At 37.8% G+C, this 19,275-nt stretch overlaps 1 protein-coding gene across 5 annotated transcripts in view; it reads left to right on the top strand.

Annotated features, from left to right (window-relative positions):
- LOC120720995 (MAM domain-containing glycosylphosphatidylinositol anchor protein 1) overlaps positions 1 to 19,275 on the top strand; it is a 204,205-nt gene that overhangs the window by 70,596 nt on the left and 114,334 nt on the right. For 4 of the 5 annotated variants that reach the window (XM_040010956.1, XM_040010955.1, XM_040010958.1 and 1 more), the window contains one exon: positions 3,517 to 3,656. In XM_040010956.1, coding sequence (XP_039866890.1) covers positions 3,517 to 3,656 — 140 coding nt within the window. Of the gene's footprint in view, positions 1 to 3,516; positions 3,657 to 19,275 lie in introns of those variants that run through there. The other variant, XM_040010959.1, reaches the window with a different exon arrangement.

Raw genomic sequence — 19,275 nt, 5'->3', positions numbered from 1 at the left:
ATGTGTTTCATAGTTTGTAACGAGCCTTTGACAGGTAAACATAACATGACCGAAAAAGCAAAAAAAAAAAAAAAAAAAGAGAGAGAGAGTGTTGACATAAGAAGAGAAAATGCTCTCAATTATGGAGACAGGCAAATGGTTCATTTATGTTTGATGTGTGTTTATTCCTCCCTAAATATCGTCGGTGAAGTTTGCCATGCACGTCAGATTTTCCTGCGCATTTTTATACCTCTGCCAACAGAGAGAAAAAAAATCACATTCTAACAGACAGCTGGTGCTTAGAATACAGTTGAATAACTATTAAAAAACAGATGATATTTAGATGATAGTTCAGTCTAACACATGTGCCAGTGAACCATTAAACGTCTGTGAAACTATGCAGTTATGAAACGTAACTTTAACCTCAGCCAAACCGATTTGCTCAGTTGTAAATAAAACAGCGAAGTAAACGTGACCCGACAGACAGAACCTGAGTGAATGAAGTCCAGCGTTTAACCACTGAGAGCTAAAACTCAGCTGAGGTTTCAAAGCTGTGTGCCGGTGATTGGACATCAGCCGCTGATGAAGCTGCTTCGCCTATAAAGTGCTCTGTAAGGAAACAAGCTCCAGCAGCTCTGCGCTCGGGGAAAACACTATATTTACTTATCTTGTGCAGAAAAATGCGCTGACATTGCTTTATATCGAGTACCGGCTGCCCGGTTAAACTGTGACTATCACCAGGTAACGTAGGCGTGTTTCTTGAATTAGCAGCAGGTGTTAAACAGCTGACAGGTGAGGAGGAGGATGCATGCAGGTAAACTGAGGGTCTGTTGAGCTGATCGCTGGTTTCGTGAGAAAAATGTCAGCTCGTTCTTTATGTTACAGAAGCACAGAGACACAAGACCAGGCGGAAAGAGACGATCGTTCGGTGAAAATGAGAATCTGCGAATGCAACATGTGGAACACGGAGAGTGGAATATGTAAACAAACCGGTTAACGTAACCCCCTGGGTGCACTCTGCATGCTAATTGTTAGCACAGCTAGTGAAATCTCTGAAAATATCTGAGCACTTTTGCAAACATGTTCTATGTTGACAACCTGACCAGACATACTTCGCGACATTCGCGGCTAAAACACTGTTAAAAGTGTAGCTGGTGACAGAAAAACGGGGTATTTTAAAACTACACCACCACCATTGCTGCCTGTGATTTGATCTGCATTCTGGGATACCTGGCTGCCCCAAGTCTACACAAGCAATCGATTATCTAGGATCGACCTGTTTTGACTTACTTTGCACGGCAACCAATCAAATGTTAGAGAAGCTGCATGGGCAGCGTTAACCCCGCCCCCTGAGTTTGATGGGTGAGGCTGACAGATAAAATTATTTCATGATGAGAGCCAGGCGCCATGACTGCCAAAATGAAATAAATAAATATATCATTAAATAATTAATTAAATGTGTCAATAATTAATTAAATGTGTCAATAATTAATTAAAATGTGAAATACATAAATAATTAATTAAATGTGTCAATAATTAATTAATTAAATGTGTCAATAATTAATTAAAATGTGAAATACATAAATAATTAATTAAATGTGTCAATAATGAATTAATTACATGTGTCATAACTATTTATTTAATTAATTAATTCCAATTTTAATTAATTATTGCCACATTTAATTAATTATTTAATGGTGTATTTAATTAATGCATTATGGCAGTCCTGGCACTCCATAGTGGATCACGCCAGCTGTTGTTATGTCTGATCGAGTTGAAGTTTAAGGTGAACAGGCCGCCCACTTTCTTCCTGTCCGTTCAATGATAACAGTCGTACAGCACAGTGAAGATTTGTTCTCCCTGTGAATCGATGCTAATCACATCATTGTGCTGCCCCGTCCCCCATGTTTCTCTCTGGGGTTTCACACTCCTCTCTGGCCTTTTCCTCCTCACCCGCTGATTCTCTCGCTCTGTCTCCATTTCTTCCCACCCCCCTCCTGTCTTACCTCATCATAAGGGAGGTGAAGCCATCTGAGTCTATTTGCACGCGAGCCAGCCTCCACATGGGTCAGTGCTGTGCAGATATTGTCACCGCAAAGAGTTCCCATCATGCATTTGTCATACATTATTGCTTCAGAGTATGCCACAAACTGCTTTCTACTCCATGTTTTATTGAGATGTGGGAGTTTGTTGATTATTATAACAGGACAGATAATCTTGTTTTCATTTTTTGTTATGAATACTGTACACATAGATTTATATATATATTTTTTGGGGGGGGGGATCAATAATGAACCAGCCTTAGACTTTTTCAGCTCAAAATCAACAACTGAAATTGGAATTAGTTATATCTTTGGTCATGGTTTGGGGCATAGACCACTTGTTCCATTTGGATCCAATTTAGACCAGAAGATCAAACATCTGGACTGATGAAGAAAGTCTGACAATTTAATAAGCTGTTGATATTTTCTACAACAAAAATATTCAAACCCTCTTAATAAAAAAGTTTGCTTCTGTTTATTGAGATTTGCAGACTTTCATTTATACATAACTCTCTTAAAGTCTCACCATAATATTTCAGTTGGGTTGAACTTGGTTAGGACTTTAACTGGGCTATTGCAACACCTTGATTCTTTTTCTTTCTCAGCTATTCCATTGGAGATTTACTGGTATGCTTGAGATCATTGACATAGTTTTAATCAAGCTTTAGCTGTTTGACAGCTGGCCTCACATCACAGCCTAGAATACTTTGGTATACAGAGGAGTTCATGGTTCAGTCAGTGATTGCAAGTCTAAATCATCACCTACTGAAATGCTGTTTTTTGGTTTTCACTAAATGTAGTGCTGTGCATTATGGCCAGACGTTTCCACTTTGGTCTTGTTTGTCTAAGGGAAATTTGTCCAGGGGTTTTATGGTTTGCTCAGATACAGCTTTGCAAACCTAAGTTGCGCTGTCATGTTTTTTTTAGAGAAACAAGGCTTCATCTTGGCAACCCTTCTAAACAAGCCATACGAGTCCATTTGATTTTTTCCCACATGATAGTATAATGCCGACTGACACAGGTTACAACTACCAACTTTATTAAACCTATTTTGTAATGTCTAAAATACAAAACTTCCATTACCACACAACTAAATCTGTAAAAGACAAAAACATTGTTCCAGAGTGAAGATTCAACCTTTTGAACTTCTAAAGGTGACCAACGTTTCAGTTTCCCAATAAATGTCCGCATTCCCTCAGACACTGATCCACATGACACTGCTACAAGTACAGGAAAAAAAAGAAAAAAGAAAACTCAGATCATGCAGATAAAGGAGTAATGTGATATATTTATTTATCTGAGTCATCAATACTAGCACTAGTGTTACACATACACCCACAAGACTATGACCTTTAATTCTGCTGCTGAAATGTTACTAAATATGTAATGTGGTTTTCTCTTCCTTTGTGTTTGTCTGTGTGTATATGTGTGTGCCTGCATGACTACATGCTTGGTTGTGGTGTATGTGTGTGTGTGTCCATGCCTTCTTTCACAGCTCCTGCCAACGCCCAGATTGTGCACTCGGGCGCAGCATGTAACGTCAAAGATGATAACATGAGTGAGAGAATCTACACCATCAAAGAAGGAGACACACTAGTGCTTCAGTGTATTGTTAAAGGACATCCACGACCCCAGGTAAGCTCCAAGATCTCCCACTGGGCATTTATTAAAATGTGCATTTATACATGCAGTATATGTTCTTGGTGATCCGCTGTGACCTTCACTGAGCGAGCAGGTACGTTCCACCTCTCTTGCTCAATGATACCTTGACAGCAATGTCTCTTGTCATTCTAAAACATAGTTTTAGCAACCATATGGGCTACTCTCATTTAGTCTGATGAATGTTTCGATGTAAACTTTTACTGTGTTTGATATATTATCTATTAAAATGCATTTATGTAGTTTATTAAAACTGGCATTTAAAAAAAAGAAATCTAATACATAAAATTCCTGTATTTTATGTATGAAATGGATAAAACTAAAGCTGATAAGACCATACTATATTTATGAAAGTAGCACCCATGTGTCCTTTGGTTAGTCAGAGTCTATCACTGATTGCAGTAGTATAATCAAAGAGCATTGATCAGCCGACTGTCATCAAGAATTTCCACATTTTCAGATCTTTCCTGTCTTGCTGGATTCTCAGTGTTCAAACTCTAGATTTTTCTGTCTTTATTTGCTATTTTCCCAAGACAAATATAAGAAAGCCTAAGGTCATGTGAAGATGATGATGTTGTTATAATGCATGAACACCTCCTCAAAGCTGGGAAAATTCAACTTTGTTTACATGTAGGGACTATTTTCACTGCAGCACTTTCAGGCAAAACATGCTGGTGACTGAAAACACTTCAGGCAACATGGACACATTTTATCATTACCATCAGTTGCCCTGTACGCGGTAGCATAAATAATATGAATCACCAGTGAGTCATTACTTATGTTTATCGTGTCATTGTTTTGTTTGTTGTTGTTAGTCACATAATCTCTTAATTTACTCTGTTTACACTGGAATTAACTAAAGCCATACTTTCCTTTGTTCACTCTGTGAAACATTTAAGCCAACTCCAAACTTGTTACACACACACTTTAGCACCCTTTTAGTATCATTTTTATCTAATTTGAATGAGCAACTGATGACCGTGTTTCCACCTGCACATTTCACAATAAATATTACTCTTCCTACAGTATTGTTCAAAATGTAATTAAGCCTATAGAGAAGGATTACCTAATGGCTCTTCACTAAAATTGTGCTGAAACTCAAGGTCATGGTCACACTTGTCATTTTACAAGCAATAACATGTGAAGTGAGGTGGTTTTCTGAGCCATCTCAGCTACAATGCCACTGGTGTTCTGGTTTTACAGGGAGTTTAGTACATGAACTCTGTTTTACCTGCAAAAGGATGTATTTTAACCAAAACAGTTACCATTTCTTAAACCAATCCAGTTTAAACCATCTAAAGTATTCAGAATATGTTACTCTCATTGAGTAATGTAAAGGAATACGTTACAAAATACATTTTGGGCCATGTATTCTGTAATCTGAAACAAGTAGTTTTTTGTGCCTTATCCTAAATAAGGAAACATTGAAAACAAAAAGGAAAAAAAAACATCAGATGTTAATAGTTCAGACGGGACTGGAATCCCAGCTTGATGGGCAAAAGCCTAGCGATCAGCTTATGCCTCTGCCCACCCACTTTTGAGTCCAAAGGACCCTTGAGCGTGGTCTTTTCTCACTATTTCTGTAAATACACATATATATCTTGGTTTGTATGTGACAAAGAAGGAGAAAGAGATTCAGTACATGTAATTTTGCCCTTTAAAATGGTTTTGATGAGTAGGGGCAACTTTATATAAAGAATCTGCTTTCTGACCTAATATCATCAGTCAAGTTCTACAGAGCAATTAAAATGGAAAAATATGTACTTTGTACTTAAACTGTTTCAGTTTAATTAAAATACCTGCCTTTAGCAAGGCTAACTCTCCAGCTACAGTAATGGATCTCTTGTAAATGACAAACTATATTATTATTATATTATAGTTATATTGTACTATAAAAATAAAGTTCTCAAAACTAGCACAAGAATGATCACATGTACTGTGAATATAAATAAGTAATGGGTATATATTAACCTACATTAGAAAGAATTGAAGAGGATGAAACCATTGTGCATGCTAGGCTTTGCGTGCATTAGCAATTTGTATACTTAAAGGAGGATTGCTTTAATCTTTTATAAAGACATATTTTACATACACAGTATGTACATATAAGCAGTCCTTAAAATATATGACCATACTAACACCAAACATACGCATTAACAAAGAGTGAAAAATACTTTCCAAACAGCACGCTCATAAAACTTGAGCAGGAGGTGCAGTCCACCTTCGACCCATCTGGCTCCCTGGGTTGAACCCCAGTGAAACATTTTGCATCAGGATCTCTCTGTGAGCATACATCTGTGTGAGCGTACATAGCTAGATGAAATGAAATGAACTGAGGTGACTGTGGAGGGGTTGTGTGTGTTGTGTGTACTTGTGTGCAAGTGTGTGAGGTGAGAAAAGCAGTGTTCCTCACGGGTGCATGTCCACTGGCATCACATCAGCATGAATAAAACAGCGCCTGTGTCTAAGCCTTGTTTTCTTCTATTTGTGTGTATGTGTAACTCGACGATGGATGTGTATGAGAGTGTGTGTTTAAAAAAAAAAAAACACAACGAAAAAGGGCTTGATTGCATGACTCTGCAGATGCAAAACAATCATTTGTACGAAAGGCGCAGAGTCTAATTACATACCAAACTGTTGACCTTACCTGCCCATACTAAGAGTGGCTGTCTTTCCCATTTGTTTCCTCCAATTCTCTCTGTCTCTGTGACTCGCTTGCTCTTGGATACAAACATAGACACACACACACATATACAGATGTAGACTTTAAATTTACAGGCCGCGTTCCCAGAAACAAATGCAACTTTTAATAAAACTTTTATTTTCAACGCTGGAATAATTATTACACAAAACATACTCTGCATAACACATACTACACAAGTTCATTCCCCTAGAGCATTTCAAAGATGTAGGAAATTGCGTCAGTGATTGCTTGTTCTCTTGGTCGGAGGTGGAACTGTATTTTGAATAATGATCACTTTGGTCACATTGTCAGAATGTAAAATATATATAGCGTGTGCACAGACAAGATGTACAGTGCCTCTGGCAAAGAGACATCGGTTGAGTTAGTGCATGTGCTGCCGTCAGTGAGGCAATGTGTATGTAGACGCAAACAAACAAACAGATAGAGGCAGTTAGAGACGGAAAAGACAAATAAAGAACTAGTAAAGAGGGTGCAGCTCAGGAAACATTTGCATTTCTCTGTCCTTGCACCAGAAATGGAATGAGAAGTAATATATCTTTATTATATCATTCACATTCAAAGTCGAAGAGGAAAATATGTATGTAAATTGCTTGACAATTTTATAGACATTCCAAATAAAAATAAAAATATGATTATTTAGTCGATCAAATTTGAAGAAAATAAGTTAATTACTATGGCCACTGTGCTTTTGTTCATTTAGACATCATTGTGAGTATTATTAAAAACATCCAATTCTGATTTAAAACCATCTAAGCCAAGGTCCGAGCACTTCTAAACTTTTAGTTGCTTTTGTTAGTGTTAGATTCCATGATGTCAAATGGCACCTGGACCCGTTGGATTTACTACTGAGCTACTCCAAGTGTAGAACAGTCAGTCACCTTGGATTAAAGAGCAACATCCTGATGTTTTTCTAAAACCACTCTTTACAACATATTTTAGAAGCTGAAAGCCACCAGCTGTCAGACTTGTAGGGTCATATCCATGTTGTGTGAAATGAAGAAATAAGGATGTGGAACCAGGCTGATGGACCAGAGCTGTTTAGCTAGAGCTATTTGAAATTATTAACTCTACCAAAGGTTATGGGTTTTACCCAGCTTTGTAATGCAATTTGCTAATGTAGTAACAATAACAATTCAAATGAACAATAAACTGTAATGTAAATTGAAATCACATACAAAATGCACTACAAAGAGAGGCGAAGACAGAGCTAAGATACAAACACAGAAAGAGAACATAATGGGTCAGTGTGGGGTCAATAACAAGGAATTATGGCGGCACTGGAGAAGTCAGATCCTTTCTTAGTTACATTGTGCTATAGCTGTGTTGGTTTCTGCCTTAATTATTCATTGTGCAAGTGCAGGATACAACCCTCAGACATCTGGCTGAAAACGACATAATATTATTACAGTTTCTGCACATTTGTGGGCAGCCCCTTACTGATTTGATTCCTAGCTTCCACCACATCCCAGAAGTACCATTTAAGTACAGTGAACTGAGAGACCAGACTGTAATGATATGAGCTGTGAAATACTGAGCGTTGCCATTATAAGATGTTTACAGTGGACAGAGTAGCAACAATGCTTTTGTAGACTTCAACATTCAAATTATACTCTATTACTAAGGGGCTCAAAAATACCCTAAACCCTTCCCTAACATCAGGACTTATGCACACTAAGTATTTATGCCAAATTCTGATCCTTTCATCTCACTGTCTTTCTGTCTTTATGTGACATGAGTGGCACCTGGTGTGTTCATCTGATGCTGTGGTCCATTAGGGGCCCTCTAAGCCCGTTCTTTTAACCGGTTATTTGTTTTACTGTTGCCTTTCCATCAACTTGACCGAATATGGTGATTTTTCTCTGAACTCTGCCATCAATAAAGCATTTTCACCATGAGCCACTGCTCACTTTTTCCTGTTTTGAACCATTCTCTGGAAACTTTAGAGATGGTTGTGTGTAAAAATCCCAGTAGATCGGCACTTTGGAAAAATCCTCAGTGAGCCATACCATCAACAACCATACCACATTTTGTTTGTTTTTTATGCAGATTTGATCATTTTTCAGTTGTGCATACATGCTGCAAATTGTTTCATATATCACATCCAAAATAATGTTCTTTTGGATTCTGATCTGGTGATTGGAGAGGGAATTTGAAGGCCATGTTATTGAGTGATTGCATAAATTAAAGTTAGCAGTATAAACCTGTTACTGACAAACAGGTGTGCTAGTGTTTTGTTAGTGTCTTATGCTACATTCATTAAGGGAACATGAAACACATCACATACAAAAACCAGAAAAAGATTTTTACTGTTACAGTGGACGTAAACGGTGAGAGTGCTGACCTCTGTCCGACTGTGCTCTGCTTGAATAGCACACTGTAGCATTCTGCACTGTGTCCCATTGGGGTTACAGAGTTTCCACTGATCTCCTTTGGCTGTATTGATAACTTGATCCTTGTCACCCCAGCTTCTCCTCCATCCATCCTTACTTCTCATGCAGTCTCTTCCTTACACATATTGAATCTCCAGTTCTGGCAACACACAAAGTTGTGGTTTCAGGTATTTTTTTTCTGGTACATTACATTTTATACATTAGTCATAGTGACTAGACTAAAAATGAAAGCTCACAAAGCCGTTTTTGTCTGTTTGCTCTAACATGTTGCACTTTGGTAAACGTTCACAATAGAAACCCAACCTATAAGGCTCAGGGATTCTTTGGATGAAATGTCTCTAATATTCATCTAACTTATGCTGTTTTTAGCCACAAAAAGATAATATTACTACTTTAAAATCATGTTCTTGCAATCTGTAATAGATAAATACAAGTTAATGCAAGTTGTTGTACAATTGTCTATAGTCACATAGTTTGCTTATAATTATAAACAGAAGTCTTCTTTGTAATTTGTTTAACTATTATCTGACACATGTATGAACTGTCTTTATCAGTATATAGGAATTTGGGGTGTGAAACAGACTCTTTGTATGATCCTTAGGAGAGAAGAAGCAGGTTCAGAATCATAATTTTATCTTCTGTGAAAGTAAAACTACTTTCACTCCAGACAGACAGCAGATATTCTATGTATGTGATAAGCCAAGCTTTATAGGCTGGGGGTTTCTTTTTCCTTTGTTGCCACATACCCACAACAAAAGAAAAGAAACCCTTCTGGACCCCTTTGGACCCTTCATAAAGGTTGAATAAAGAATATAAGAAGACACTAGGAGTCTTACAGTCTATAATTTAACTCAGATTTCTACCACAGTCCCTCCACCAATTTCATGCAATGTTCTGGGGATTTAGCTTTTTCTTTTCTCAACCTCTACCTTTACATGTATACACATGAAAAAGTGGGGAATAGTGCTCTCTCTTCATTACTATACTTTCCATATTTGCACTTTGCAGGGCAGAGAGATCCCACAGCAGAGCGATAGAGCCTGATATATATTTTTGCAGTCTTCGTCTTATTATATTAGCTCTGCCTGAAATTCTTTTTATATGAAAGCTATATGATGCACTATGACATGTGAAAATGTGGCGAAAGATTATTAAAAGAAGAATCATCAGTATTTTCAAAACTAAGAAATATCTAAATAAAGTATAGTCAAAACCTTTTAAAACAGTTTTTGTGGTGTTATCTTTCTTAGCAATTGTATAAAGCTACCAATGTTTTCATGAAAAAGAAAATGAATATATGTATAGGTAATGCTTTATGTTGTATATGCACGACTTGATAACAAAGTAAAAGTGCCGCTTTGCGGGTAGCTCATAGTGTAATACATAGAAATATTACAGAAATAATCTGATTTCTTTTCTGTTGGATCATTTCTGTTTGTTTTCCATAGGAGTAGAAACTGTTTTCATCTTATTTTGGAACTGGTCGCTTTATTCTGTTGAATGTTCACCTCATGAAGAAGAAAAAGAGATATGACAGCTACTGCAGTGAACTGCGTCCTTCCCCCACTCCCCATCCTAACTGGGAAGTTTGTATTGGCCTCTAGGTGTTGGCAGACAGGCAAGATGTTCCAAGTGTTCTGGCAGCTTTGTTATTATTTATGGCTGTACTCTATTCTAACACGAATGTCCTCATAATGCTCTCTGTTTTCACCCTTCAGAGGAACAATAGACTTACAAATTTATGCTGACAACATTTTAATGCATTTATTAATAAACACACCCACTCCATAGCAGACCACACTAACTCTTTAAAAACATTAGGGCTTTATATTTTATTAATCACGAGTTGTTTCATACCAGTTCAGAGTGTTCTGCCTGTCTCTGGTCTCTGGCTTTGTGAGGGAGCTACTTGTCCCACATTTTGATGAGTCGATTTAAGATCACAGGAATATGATGTATGAGTTCTGATTGGCAGTGGCTTTTCCTACATTTTCAGTCTACATGTATTACCAGTAAAGACTTTTATACTGTGTATTATTTTTTAATGCAAGGACCATTTTATTCGCAAAAACTTTCATCTGTGCCTTCTCGGAGCGAGATGATTCACTTTCTCCGCTTTTTCTCTCTCACTTCAGCTTGCTCAGAAGAAGGAGGATCCAATTTAGCCATGTGAGGCCAGCCCAATAAATAGCTTCTTTACTGAAAATGAGACTGATTGAGGATTTATCCAATCCTTTATCAAGACTGATTGTTTACTTTTGCCTGAGCTAGATTGGATTGAAATGGGAGCTCTCACCCTGATCCATACAGAGGAGAGAAAAATCTAATCATTTCTTTCTCTGTCTATGTCTTTCTTTGTCTATGTCTGTTTTCCTCTTTTTGTTGCTGCCTTCTCCTTCATATTGTCTCAGTCTCTGCTTTCTCCTTTTTATCACTCACTACAAGTCATTTCTTCTCTTTACTCTTCTTTCGTCCTTGTCTTATCCTTCTCTCTTCCACGCTTATTTTTTCTTCATCCTGTCCCTGCCTATATCTCCTTAAATTCCCTATTCCACACTGCCTCTTTTTCTGTTCATTTTAAGCTCTCGCTCTCATTTCTATTGTCTCTATACTTCAGACCAACTGCAACAAAGCATATATCAAGTCAACAACAGTTTAGCTCACGGACCATCTTACTTTGGGAAAAGTCAAACTGTATGCATATTGTGTTCGCAGAAAACAAAACAGCAGGCCCATACTCACCTCTTTGTTTTGTTTCATGGCAAAAATGACCTTAGACAATTTTAAAAGAATGAGTTTTTCAAGACAAGGTGACACGTTGCCTTTCTGCTACGCTGTCCTTCTGCCAACCTCATTGGTTATACCCACAAATATTGTAAGACTCTTTAAAGAAAGAAGGAAAAAAGAAATCAAAGTATGTACACAAGGAAAAAAAAATCAGTGTTAGAGGTCACCTACAAGGTGCTCGTAGCATCACTCAAGTTAACTCCTGAGACAGCGGGGCTTTTAGTTAACAAAGCACTGTAGTCTCGCTCACAAAGCTTTTCTTGTTACACACACATGGAGCTCGCACACACACTCTCACAGCTTCTTCAAAAACACAATAGGAGAGTAAATGGTTTTTCTGAAAGTGATTCCTACCTCCTTATTATTTATTCATGGGTCTTCTGGTCATTGCAACCTTGAGACTTGCATGGGTGTGTGCGTGCGTGATGAATTCTATACGAGGAAAAGGTAGAGAGAGAATTATAGATGAGAAAAGTGGAGAGGCAGAGAAAAAAGAAGTGGGAAAGAGGAAGGAATGGAGGGAGGAAGATGAGGGCTGCGGTCTGGAATATGGTTTTGGATTTCTGCCCTTGAGGGGTGAGTGGAATGCGATCGATAGTGAGGCTGAAAGCAAGGCTGATCAGGTGGCAGCACGAGGCTGCACAGGCACTCAGCAAGAACACGACCTAGACACAAACAAGGTCACTGCTTGACCCCTAAGTGGATGGAGAGGAAGAATGAAGAGGAAGATGAGAGCAAGAAAAGACAAGAAAGATGGAGAGAAGAAGTCTGAAAAAGACAGGTTAGGGGAGGAAGAAGAAGAAGAAATGGACTTGGAACTAAAAACAATCAACTCTCTCCTTTTTTTATTGCAGTAAAAAAAATACAAGGATATGATGAAGGGACATGAAAACTTTAAGGACTCGATGAAGGAGATAAAACACGATCGTGATTAACTTGAAGCATCAAAAAATTGCATAAAAAATTGGTAACATGTGTAAATAATCTCTGCATGACAAAGCCAGCAAAAAAGACAAGCAATCTTTGACTTACTTTCATGATCTCTTTGAATCCGTAAGAAAAAAATATGTTTCGGCATACACACCACCCAGGTAGTTTCACTTTTAGACATGTGGTTGAATACACAAAAACATGTCTGTCATCAAGATTATGAATGTGAATACCAACTGAAAACCAAGAACAAACGAAAGACATCTTGAGCAGAGATAAGAAAACAAACTCTAACAAGATAGATGAATCGCAATGATAAGTGCTGCACGGTGCAGAGGACATGCTGACCACTAATAAAGGAGAAAGAGAATCGAGGCATGACGATGAGGTGGGAAATTGTGCTTATTATGTTTACGCTTGTAGACGGGACCACTTGAGTGTATTCCAAACTCAACAGCAGATGACAATAAATCACAAGATGAGGCAGAACATCTGCTTCAGATGTTGTATTTCACATGCTCCATAAAAAGGCATTGGTTGCGATCCATTTTGTATTTTGGAAGGTCATTCTGTTGTTATGCTGTCTACAGGCTTAAGTATTTAGAAGCGTTCACATCCACTGAATGAAATGTATGCCTCATTTATTTTAAACAAGAACAATTAGACTTTTTTTTAAAAACTGTTATTTTTCATGGTAGTTCCACTCAAGTTGTTTGTGAACATGCTTTCAATTGTGTTCACAAACCTTATTAAGCATTTAAAATTGACCTTTGGCTGGGCCAATAAAGAATAGTTATATCTTGTCCTAAAGACACTCCAGCACCGTAAACTATTATTTAAAGTTTATTGATTTATTAAAACTAACGAATCTAATGAATCCAGTTTAGCGATCTTCAAGGCCTCATGCCTTTTATTTCCATCTTTTTGGCAGGTTCGTCTTGCTTGCTTTAGGATGTTGGAATGAGAAAACTCCCTTTTTTTAAATGAATTTGCAAAACATGCTTCCATGTTTATGTCATATTATTACTAAATAAAGAACAGCGTGAAACTGTCCAGTTTCATCAGCTTATATTGGAATGACTTATTGTTTGTTAAAGAAGCAATTTTGAAGCACTACTGTTAGTTTATAGACGAGCGGATGCTTTGAGGCCAAGCTTACTTTTAGATCTGCTGTTATGAGCTATTCAGACTTCTTTGATTAGAAACTAAACAACAAACAAGTGAATTCAACAACCCAAGGTCTTCTCCAACTTTTTGTTTTTAAATCAATGCCTAGAATTTCTCTTTTTCACTGTGCTATTGTACATACATTGTAATTTTCTACTTTTTCCTTGCTTCTTATACATTTATGGCATTTGTGTGTTACATTGCCTTTGGCTTCATGAAGATGTGTTTGAATAGATTAGGATATATCTACTTGGCTAATCAAGTCTGTCACATAGGGATGCCTCTTTAAAGTGTAGCTTTTGTGTCATGTCTACATATCACTTCACTCTTGTTCAGCCAAACAGCTTTTCTGTGAGTGCAAGGGTCACTGTCCTTGACTGCTTGAGACATTGAGCAAGAACACAAACACCGCATCAAATTAGATCTCAAAACAAAATACTTGTGCTGCTGATGTGCCTGGATGAAGACCTCTGTATTGGACTCTTGCATACCTTTTCTGTATGTTTGAGTGTCTCTGGAGTGTCTGCTGCCGTGGTAACACACACCGTGCTTTGTAGATGAAACCCTCTCTGAGACTAAAAATAATAAAGTTAAGGTCTAAACGTCTGTTCTTACAAACTAAAATGAAACCACAGGAAAAAAGCAAAGTGTGTATTGACTAGAGACTAGACAGTGAGAGACAGGCATGTGTGCTTGTTTGATGATGTATGTTTTATTTATAAAGTATATATAAAGTAATATTACATTTTAAGATTGTTTTATTCTAGTTTTTTTCAGGCACTTTCAGAACAGAAGCAGTTTGCTGTGGCATTTGGAACATCATTATGAATGCTGTGAATGCATCCAGTGTTTTCCTGATTAAGATGTTTGCATGCGTGGGATACGGGTCTTGGTTCGCAGCACAGGTGTTGCATTTGTTTCCCACTTAAATGATTTGAGCTCTTTGTGGGGAAAAATTTGAGATAGCTTTGTTGAAAGCTAGAGCCACAGAGCTTTTTCAGTCTAAGCACAGGTCAAAACCGTGGATGTTCTGACTTTATTGGTTGATCTGTGCTTTAATTGATATCGTAGGGCAAAGTAATCCATAAGATTCTTTTTCTTCCCTTGTGTGTAAGCCTTCTTCAGTTTCTCATTTCTCAGCAGCCTGACATCATCTGATCAGGACATACTCAAAAAAAAAAAAAAAGGATGGCTATGCTCAAATTTCTCCATCCTATGCCGTGCTTGTAATAATTAGCCATTACTCATTACAGCTAACACATCCAACATGAGCAGAGTGTGTTAGGTAGCAGCTGACACTGCAGCTGACGGCTGTTGACACTTTGGAGAGAGCTCTGTATATCTGCTGATGCGGTCTGCCCCAGTTTGTTTTCTTCTGACTTAAACCATCTGATGGTCAAGCAAATGTTGAGCAAACTATTGAGACACTTCCAGAAATGTAAATGGTGCATTTCTTTTTACTTGCCCTCAAGAAGGCACATTAACCGAATATTCATAAATCACACATGTTTTGAAACTAAGAAAGTGTTGATGTTAAGTGTTTTAACATCTGTATGCTATGCAGACAAATGTAAATGACTTTGTTAACACATGCATTTATTTTTATTATTTTCAAGATTATGACTTTTTTGTAAATGGTGATGATTCTTCTGATTCCTGTAATGTTATCACAGCCTTAGTTTCATATTACAGAGGCAAAAAGAGTGATAAAGGCATCCATATTGTATGACAAGGTTAGAGAGAAGGATGATGTGTTCAATATCAATGAGTCAGTTTTATTGAACTTTTTCTCTGTGATCTGTGCACAGAGGCATGGCTGATGTTCCATACAAACAGTCATTTTTTGTGTGTTTTTTTAATGGAGTGATACACGGAGAAAACTGGGAACCACTCTAAACAAATATGTTTATTCTATTGAGGGGTAAAAGGAAAGAAAAAGGCCTTAAGCTCATTATCACATAGTAAAGGAGTTAATGGAATAATAAACAGTAGACCAGATTGTGATGCACATAGGCAAACTCTGTTCTTTAACTTATATTTATTACTTGCCGTTGCTGCTAACTCTTTTAGAAACCCACGTATTCCAATTCTCCTGCAAATAACTCTCCATCCATTTCTGCTCTGCTGTGACAGATAATTAAAAGAGATATTTCTATGCAGTAGATGTTTTGACTTATGCTGCATGTCATCCACACCTTGTCACTTTTAGTTATTCAATAAAGCCATTGTTCATAAACCAGAGCTGAGATAATTACTTCAGTGTTTATCAGTTCAAGCTGCTGCTGTCAACCTGGACTATGCCTTTTTTCATCATAATTTTACTGATATTCTATTTATTTTCACTCTTTCTTTCCCACACTTCCCCTCAGATGTTGCATATTCCGTGCTTGTGCGTGCATTCATGTATGCCTTAGTGCCTGTGTGTGAGTGTGGGTCTGCATCCGTGCCAAGTAGTATTCCCCGATAACAGGATTACCATCTTAAGCCCATTCACGGTAAGTGAGCCAGTTGGACGGATAAAGCACTGTATCGTCAACTCCGCTGGTGCTACATCAAGAAGAGAGTTAGGAAAATTGTGGAAGGCAAGCCTAGCAGGCTCTCTGTGAGTTACTGAGAGGGAATATAAAGGATTCAACTTCTGTAGCGCCACGGGAAGCAGTTGTATAGAGGTGGGAAAGCCTTGCAAGCTAAGCTTTGCTTACAGTGATGTCAAACATGGAAGGATTTAATTTTCACTTTGTTTTACTGAGTGGTTGTGCATGTCCTTGTTTTAAAGGTAAATCTCTCTATTAAGTGTGCAATTTGACTTATTTGAATCAAAGAAGGCAATGTAGTTAAATTACACTATATTAGCAACTGCAAACGTTATTGACTTTAGGTGTGGAGCACAGCAGATGTCCACAGGAGTGACCTGTCCAATTTGTGAACAGCATCCAATTTATTCACCATCTGGTGAAGAAATTTTGTTTGCTTGTGTTTTATTTTCATTATTTGTGGCCTGTGAGCTGAATGTTGCAGGTTAGCATAGATAGGAATATGGTAGAAACATCTCAACAATCTTTTTTCTAGCTAAATGTCAGTATTAAGGCCTCTGATGTATTGTTGTGTTGTTCTGTCAGTTTCCAGTTTGAACAACAGTGCAATGGTGTCTTACAGGCACTGGACCATATCTGCTAGATCCTGCTGATTCTCTCTGATGTGTCAGTTTGAGGAGTGAAGTCAGAACCTTATGGTACGATGCAGAGAGGGAGGAACATGTTTGTGTCGTGTCGACATGTAAAGTAAAAATGTGAAGGGAAAATGCCAGAATCATAGAGGGACAGAATTAAACAGAGACGGGCTGAGAAAGAAAGGAGGTAATAAGGCAAAGAACACATAGAGACACACAGTCGAAAACAAATAGAGAAATTTGACAGTTCTCTTCTCTTCTCTTCTCCCTGTATCTGTCTCATTTCTTCCTAAGCATGCCATCAATGTTTCAGATCCATATTCATCATGCATAATTAGTGCCTGCTGTCGTTCTCTCTTTTCCTTTTCCAGAATTTCTGATTTCAGGCTGTATCTTTTGCCAGTATAGGTACAGTAAATCCATTAAAATCCAATACAACAGCTCTATAATAAATCCCTCCTTTACTCAAAGCTTATAATGTTTAGTTTTGTTGTCACTGTGAAAAAGAGCCATTTATTCAACTGTCTGGACATTTTGGAAGGATGTTGAACATAAATGCTCTATATTAAGTGTACTGAGGATTATAAGCTTCAAAAACTGCTTTTAATCAGGGCCCTTGTATTGGATTTCAGTAGTTTTAGCAAGGTGTGTGTTTCTAATCCACTTGGACCTGGTATTGTTCAAATTTCCAACTGTATTGTGGATCACAGCATATTTACTGTGGCTGGTGAAGCTTTGAGCTGCTCAGAAAATGTTAACTTGCTAGTTGGGTCGCAATATGTTTGACACTGTCAACCAGGTTTGTTTATTTGAATCAAATAAATACGAAGCGTCCATGATACTTTCCAAAACAACTTATCGAAAACATTGTAGCTGCAGTATGCACACGGCTGGAGACGACTGCTGCTCAAGGTACCAAGAGTTCATCTTTAAGGCAAAGTTAAGAGTGTTTCACTAAACAATATTAACTCAAAATTATGTTAGACATATCATATGATTAAATGGATAAGTTATCAGTCTTAATGGTTTTAATGGTGTGGAAAGTGTAATGCACTGTTTGGAAATAAATGCTCTAAGATGAAAATACTATAGACGAATAACACATTGCACTTGGCCACTAATGGAAAATTTACTAGCTTATTTACGTCTGACCAGTATTTTAGTGCATTCTATGACCACATTCAAAGAAGGCCTAATGGCCAACCCGCCCACCTTCCTTACAAACACCAAGTGGCCCCTAAACCTTCACCTGAAATATTCTGAAAAGGTTGTTCTTCTTTCCTTGGCGCTGTTTCTATGCTCCTGTTGAAACATCTGTGCCCTAGACAGCACACAGATCACCACCTGAATACAGAAAAAGTGAACAAAACTGCTGCTTTTCATGTCAGGCTCAATCCAATGGGACACCAAAACTTCCCTTCACATTACACTTCTAACCGAATGTAAGAGCTAATATTATAAGTCTCTGACTCAACAAATGTGTCTTCATCTCCCAGCATGTGCATGGGGGAGTAAGTCTGGGGAAATATGTGTCTTTCATGTGTGTAAATGGAGGTGTATGTAGACACAAAATCTGATGACAAGTGAGTGTTTGGCTTTCCTGTACTTTGTAAAGAAATAAAAGAAAGGTATCGAGCAAAGTGCCCAGACAGGGATAAGATGAGGGACTAAGAGAGATATCCAGACCAATCTGTCAGGACTGTAGTAGGGGAAAAAAGGCACTGGCTATTGAAGGAAAAAGAAAAGAGAGGGGTGTAGAGGGAGGGTGAAGGAGGTCAGAGAAAGAGAGTGCAGGTGATAGTTTTAAGCTGCTGGTGTCGCAGGCAGATAAAGGCTTTTCTGCCGCCTGGTTTGTCATCTGCATTGCGCACAATATCTCCTTTATTCACAGTATCACCTCCTTCTATTTTGCTTCATCTGCCACCCTGGTGGAGCAACTCCCAGTGTGATGCACTTTTTCTCTTCCCATCATACAGCTGCCAGCAATACAGCATATATCATTCCCTCTTATTCTTGTTCTTACTCACTCTCGCAGGCTGGGAAAAACCCCCCCGATATCTCACTTACACATGCAGACCTTATTTTTCTCTCACACATACCTACTATTTCTATCCAAGTAAAACTCCTTCCTTACATATTTTGTCTCTCTTTACCCTGCGATCTCCTTATTTTACATTATTCTTTGCAGGGATATTATGGAAAACTCAAATGTTGCATCCATCCCCACAGACTTTATTCAAAATTTTGAGTGCAATACATTATCAAGATTTCATGTTCAGCCTCATTTTTACATGCACAATTTCCCATCATCAAGCACACAACTGCCTTTAACTGAGATGTAGTATATTTCTCCCTAAGTTTAAATTCTTAGTACATAATCTTGTCATTAAGATTCTAGTAAACTTGAGCCTAATGGTCCTGAACTTAAAACCTATGAATAACTCTAAA

This window comes from Simochromis diagramma, unplaced genomic scaffold (assembly GCF_900408965.1).
Source record: "Simochromis diagramma unplaced genomic scaffold, fSimDia1.1 OVJJ01000603.1, whole genome shotgun sequence".
In the NCBI taxonomy this organism is placed as follows: Eukaryota; Metazoa; Chordata; class Actinopteri; order Cichliformes; family Cichlidae; genus Simochromis; species Simochromis diagramma.
This window is presented reverse-complemented; position numbering and strand designations above follow the sequence as displayed.